Source organism: Gavialis gangeticus, unplaced genomic scaffold, assembly GCF_001723915.1.
Source record: "Gavialis gangeticus isolate Ggan-Ray unplaced genomic scaffold, GavGan_comp1, whole genome shotgun sequence".
NCBI classification, from domain to species: Eukaryota; Metazoa; Chordata; order Crocodylia; family Gavialidae; genus Gavialis; species Gavialis gangeticus.
Window position 1 is genome coordinate 179,745,353 of NW_017729022.1, and position 6,434 is coordinate 179,751,786.

The 6,434-nt window shown below is 48.2% G+C and overlaps 1 protein-coding gene across 1 annotated transcript in view; it reads left to right on the forward strand.

The window, feature by feature from the left end:
- LOC109296937 (N(4)-(Beta-N-acetylglucosaminyl)-L-asparaginase-like) overlaps positions 1–6,434 on the forward strand; it is a 44,282-nt gene that overhangs the window by 23,366 nt on the left and 14,482 nt on the right. The window contains exons 7-8 of the mRNA XM_019516578.1: positions 1,687–1,690; positions 6,090–6,101. Coding sequence (XP_019372123.1) covers positions 1,687–1,690; positions 6,090–6,101 — 16 coding nt within the window. The remainder of the gene's footprint in view (positions 1–1,686; positions 1,691–6,089; positions 6,102–6,434) is intronic.

Genomic DNA, 6,434 nt, shown 5'->3' on the forward strand with positions numbered 1-6,434 from the left:
GGGGGGGGTTGGAGGAATGAGCAAAAGACCCTGGAAGGGGAGTGGGGGTTAGGACATGGTGTGGTGTGCATGTAGGGGCATGGGTTATGATGCATGCTGAAAGACCTGCATGCATGCTGAAGTGGCCACACACACAACCTGAGACCCTGCATAGCTGGGGAGCAGACATGGGCAACGTCTGTTCCCAGGGCCGGGAGGGAAGAAGTGGCGGGTGGGGAGGAGGCTGGGTAGGATGAGAGGCTGAGTAACAGCCTGTCATCTCAGCTCCATCTTCTCCACTGGTCTGCTGCTGTTCACAGTCTCCTGCTGCCACAGGAGGCTGTGGAACACCCCCTGCCTCCTAGCCTGGAAAGTGCAGGGAGGTTCAGAGGCCCCGGGCCACCGAGACAGTACTGTAACTTTATAGCACTAGAAAAAGTGCTCTAAATTGTAGCGCTGTAAAATGTGCGTAGAGCATTTCTGTACACACCCATTGTTGCAGGTAAGGTGTAAGCAGCATTTATGTATGATAAAAGAACTCCTTGATTTAGAAGATAGCGATCTCTGAACAGTCTCACTTGCTGCCACATTAACTAACAGGTGAATACATAGGAGTTTTGAGCCTTGAGCTAGAAAAACATATTTAGCTAAACAAGGATTTCTACCTAAAGCTTTGGGTATAATAATATTTTTTTCCAATATATTCCTCATGTCCTAAATCCTGCAGTTAGGTTGTGCAGTCACCATTCTACCTCTACCCCAAAGGCACGTAGATCTATCTGTATGGATCCAATTGCAGGACCAGAATCTAGACATAGTAGGAATTGCTCTGATACCTTTAGATTGCTCCTTTTGTTAAACAAATGGTTTTACCTAAACAAGGTTCCACTTGGGGCTTCTACCCTGTCCTTTAATAACTAACTGGGTGTGGTGATTTAATTTTCTCGGAGGCTCTTCTGCTGTATTACTAACAGGGAGCTGTTTTTCCTCAGACTGCCAGATTGCGTTACCAGTCGTCTTCTTTATTTCTTCATCCCTTTCACCTGTGGGAGGTATAATCAAGAGTTAATATGTGTCTTCATTGTAAAGCAAAGCAATCCTCTCTTTACTAAATCCTAGCTGAGAGAAAACACAAATAGTTCTTCCCTCAACTAGTTATGCTGAGGTAAAAATGACTTATGCTTTATCTCTAGCCAAAGTTTGTGGGGAAGACTATGTTACTGGAAAAACCCTTTTTACAGTGAAGTGTAGCTAACTAATATCATGCAACGTGTGCAAGTGAAGGCCTCTAGATTTTACAGTCTTTCAGATAACCAAACTTTTAAACTTTCCTACATCCTTCTGAAGTTAAGGATTTGAAGGTGTTTTCTGTGCTTAATGCATTAATCTTGCACATCTGTAATTTTAGAGTGTTTGAATAAAAACAAAGTACAGTATTAGTCCTTGTTCAGAATGCATACACCAAGTTTCAGGTTTTAAACCATAGCTATCTTAGGCTTTTTTCAAGGTCAGGGTGGCCATCTTTTTTAATACAGCCTACAAAACTGTGGAAGAAGAAAGTGAAACTTCTCGTATTACTCTAGCAGACATTTTTGCGTTCATGAGTCTAAATGCTTTTCCTTTCACTTTTGCAATGTTTCTGGGGGTACAATAGATGAACTAAAATATATTTTGGCTATGACTAAATGCACCAGATTTGGGGTCCAGGTTGGTGTTTCCACTATTACCTGGGAATTTTTGGTCAAAGGGAAAGGTACAAATCTTCCTCTGAAGAGTCTATTACAGATTCTTCTGCATCAGTTTCTGCTCCAGTTAGCCTAGACATTGCTGCTAACTGTCTTCAGCTGATCATCTTTCACTGCCAGCCATTTGGGGATCTGTCTAAACTGAACAAATAAAACTAAGAAAAGTCTTCTGAAAAGTGATATTAATGAGCAGAATCAGTCCACTTATGAAAATGGTTTCCTATTCAAGGAAGTTCCATAGCAGAAGGAGACTGTCAATATCTCTGATATTCTATCAGAGAATATGAAGCACTAAGCAATAGTTTATTCTGGATCCCAGAAAGCAAGTGCTAATTAGAATTATCATTAGAAGTAAGCATTTGGAATATAATGGAGTAATCTCATATTGCTGAGGGGCATTAAACATGTAGCAAATGCACTCCTAGGCCACTTCCAGATGAGTGAGCATGCGCCTGTTGCGGCACCTCAAAGCAGTTTGAGATGCTGCAAGAAGCATGCCAAGAATGAAAAAATGTTCCCTGCACTGAATATTTGCAGCGCAGAGTCTAAAATTTATACCAGAAAATCCTGGTATCAAAAAATAACACGGTAGGAAAAAGTGGTGCAGGGTGCATTCCTAGAGAGTGCCCTGGAGCAACCAGAGGCTGCTACTTCCATTAGCACATGGCCAGAGTGTCTCTACGTTTGCCACATGCCCCTGCTGCTCCAGCATGCTGCCTTACCATGCTGGGGCAGATAGGAGTGGGGCAAGTCTGGCAGCGTGGATCGGACCCCAGGTTGGGTGCCGAATAAGTAGGGACATGGGGGTGAGGAGACTGTGGGTGGAGGGACTGTATGGGAGTGGACGGGACTGCTTGGGAGAGCTGATCCTCTTCACGGTGCACGGTCCTGCCTGCAGCAGCAGCTGTTGGGGCACTCATGGCCCACTTCTGGCAGAGACCCCCAACAGCGTGGCACCACCTCAGACCTAGGTGCTGCACATCCCATCTCGCTGGTGCACACCCTTGGGCAGAACCGGACCAGCTCTTTCTGTTACCTGGGCTGCTCGCACTGCATGTAGAAGCCAAGCATTATTGGGCCAAGCTGGCTTTTGCCTCCATGGAGCCATCCTGGCCTGCTGGGGTACAGGACACATGGAAGCAGGAGCTGGCCTGGGCCAATAGTGTGTGGCTTCTGCCTGCAGTGCTAGGAGCCTAGGTGAGAGATGGCCTGGTTCTGCCTGAAGACGCACACTCTATTCCATGTGTAGCTCCTGGGTCTGAGGCAGCATCATGCTGCCAGGGGTCTCTGCTAGGAGCAGGCCATGAGTACCCCAGTGGCAGCTGCTGCTGCTACAGGGGGGCCTGTGGTGCACTGTGCGGGGGGGACGGGCAGGGGACCCACCCCGCCCAAGCAGTCTCCTCACACCCACAGACTCCCCCACAATCCTCCCACAAACCCCACACTACTCCAAACCTCTGCACAAGCCCCACACTGCTCCCACAACCCCATACCCATTCCCCCACAGCCCTTTCCCCACCCTCCAACCCCACATCTCCACAGTTCCCTCTGAACTGCGTGCATGCACGATCGCACACAATAAAAATCATGCCATACAATAACTTTTTAATGCTGTTCATACAGTGACGTATCGATTGGAATGGGTGGGGAGGGGGCCATGGCCATCTCTTTAATGAGAAAATGTGGGTTTTTATATCAGAAAATATGCAATTTTTAAACAGGGAACACCAGGATTCCTGCTGGTGAGGCAAGTGGCAAGACCCAGGCCGAGAAACCTGCTCAGGGCCAGCACCAGTGACCTAACTGGAGGGCAGACAAGGTGGCTGACCTCCTGGCCATTTGGGGCCAGGAGGACATGCTTCAACAGTTCAAAGTGGGCCACTGCAATAAGCACATCTTCTGGCTGATAGCTGCCCAGATGGCAGGGCAGAGACACCAGAAGACATGACAACAGTGCTGCATGAAGGCCAGCTCTACAGCCACAGCCCACTGGCAGCTAGCCCAGAGATGCAGGCAGCTCTGCTGCAGTGTCCATACCACAGCCCAGGCAGTTGTGCGGTAGCCACCTGGGTTTGACAGGCACATAGCCCTGGGGCTGCAGGTCCAAGGGGGAAGATGCTGCCACAGGTGGCAGCAGGTCACAGCCAGGCAGCTGCCCCCACTGCCAGACTGCAGTGGGTAGAGGGTGCAGGGACCATTCTAGGTTAGGGCTGCTTCAGCAGGCCCAAGGAGTTAGTGTCCCCAGATACCAACTGACTGGGCTTCAGAAGATCCTGAGGGCAAGTAGCCCTGATCTGCTCGTCAGGGCAGCTTTTGATACTGCTGGGGCCAGCACAGGTACTGGCCCCAGCCTCTGGCTCCCCCTGGCTGAAGATCTGGGAAGAGCTGGGCAGGGTCAGTTTGCTCCAAGTGGCACAAGTTGCCCCACACCAAAGTGCATGTTCAGGCACGTGTGCTGAGGCACAAATCTCAGGCACAAATTTGTGCTGCCGCTGTTTGAGCTGCTGCAAACGCATGTGCCTGCATGTGTGGACATACCCTTAGGGTGGAATCAGAGCATACTTTTCCTTGCCTTTGTGCTGCCATAAAAAATTTTGTGGTGTTACAGAGTGAAAGCAAATAGGCATTCATACCTTTTGTTGAGCTACAAATGCCCAAATTTGTGGCTGTGACGGAAGGTAGCACCGTCCCGGGCTGCGAGATGCGACCTGAAATAATCATCACCAACGAAGAGGCCAAGAAGGTTGTGATCGTGGACGTCACCATCCCCTTCGAGAACCAGCGCCAAGCCTTCACCGATGCCCAGGCTCGCAAGCGGGAGAAGTACACCTTGCTGGTCTACACCCTGAGGGGCCACGGCTACGACGTGACAGTCGACGCACTCATCATGGGAATGCTCAGAGCCTGGGACCCCAGTCACGAGAGCATCCTGCATGCCTGCCACATCTCCCGCCGCTATGCCAAGCTGATGTGCTGCCTCATGGTGTCTGACACCATCCATTGGTCCTGTGACATCTACGTGGAACACATCGTGGGCCCCCGCTGGTACTCTGACCCCACCAGACAAGCCGCCACTAGACCAGACCCAGAGGGGACCACCTAAACGCACCAGATGGACCTTCACTTTCAAGAGGATTCTTCAACCACGGACAACCCCGCTCCACCCGAAGAGGACCCCCACAATGAGACTCTATATGGACTGAGACACCTCCTTCGAACCACTTCCTCCACCATTGCAGACCATTGTAACAGGTTTGTGTGCATCTATCTCCTCTTTTTCTCTCAGTGTCGCAATCCCCCTCCTTCCCCTTCCTCTTATCCCCCACCCCCCCCGGCTTAGTTGGCTAACATTGTATCTCCTGTAACCTCGTTGCGTTCCCCTCCTCACCCCCATCCCTCTATTGTTAGTCCCTCGCTCGGGCAATCTGTATTTCCCTACCGGCTTTGTCATCTTTTTTAGATTCCCAATCCTAAAGATTTACTGATAATTTCTGCCACTTTATTGAGGCAGATGTCTTTTTGTTTTATAGAGGGATAGCACGGGTAGCCAAGAGCTACCCAAGCTCTCCAGTTGCTCTGGGCAGGGGCTTGAGGGGCCCAATCCTGGGCACTACAGAAATTCCTGAGCAGGATTGGGCACCTCAGGCCATGGGAGTGCCTGTCCAGCTTTCCCCACTTACCCGGATGCAGGGTGCAGTTGGGTAAGTGGTGAAAGCCAGACAGGCTCTCCCAGGGCTTGAGGGGCCAGTTCCTGCATGGGGATTCCCAGGGTGCGTATAAGCAGGGCTCTCAAGTCCCAGGAGAACAATTTGCCTGTTGTCATGCGCATTGATGCTGCAGGACAATAAGCAACATTCACTTTGCCCAATTGAATGGGTCACGGACAGCTGATCCATCCTGGCACAGCTGATTCACTTCATTTGGCAGTGTCTATTTCTAGTCTTAGTTTTTTGCATCCTAGAACAGCCCAATGGAAGGTGAAGCAAGGAACAGGGAAAGGAGACCATCCAGCAGGATATTTAGACCAAAGGGTAATGAGATGGTTCCCTAGCAAAGTCATTTTAATTTGTGTGTATATGTTAGCGAAGGAGAGGTATGTGAAAGAAACACTGTTCTCTTCTGCTTTCACTTTGTGGGCCTTAAGACTTTTGTAAAGTGCAGAGTTGGGGATGAGGTCATAACATTGTACTTCTGATTCTCTTTAAAACATGGTTATTTATAACTATAAGATGAAAGTGTATTTAGCAAGAATTCTAAGTATGGGTATAAATATATAATATGTTTTTAAACGTTCTGTTCAGCTAGTGTTGCTGCTGTTATACATTCCAGATGGTCTCCCAAGTAATTATTTTTTTTTCTACGTAGGAGCTGCAGCAGGTATGTATTGGAAAACAAAATAAAATATATGCAAATAATCCACATAAACATGCATCTAAGTAATTTTTAATAAGCATATAATCTGAACCAGAATTATTTCTATACCTCTTATCTACATATTTGCCAAATTTGCTTCTGATTACATCAGAACTCTATTATTCTGCCTCAGCAGTTGTCAAGGCTTTGATTGCCTTAGTATTCTTAGTGCCCTTTTCTAAATTGGGATATAAACATGTTAGAATGTGGTAATTTATACGAGATGATTAATTCTGTCTGAAAGTTTAGTGTAGAACATGCTGAGGTAAAGTGTCGGCCTTCCCTAGGCTTTAACTA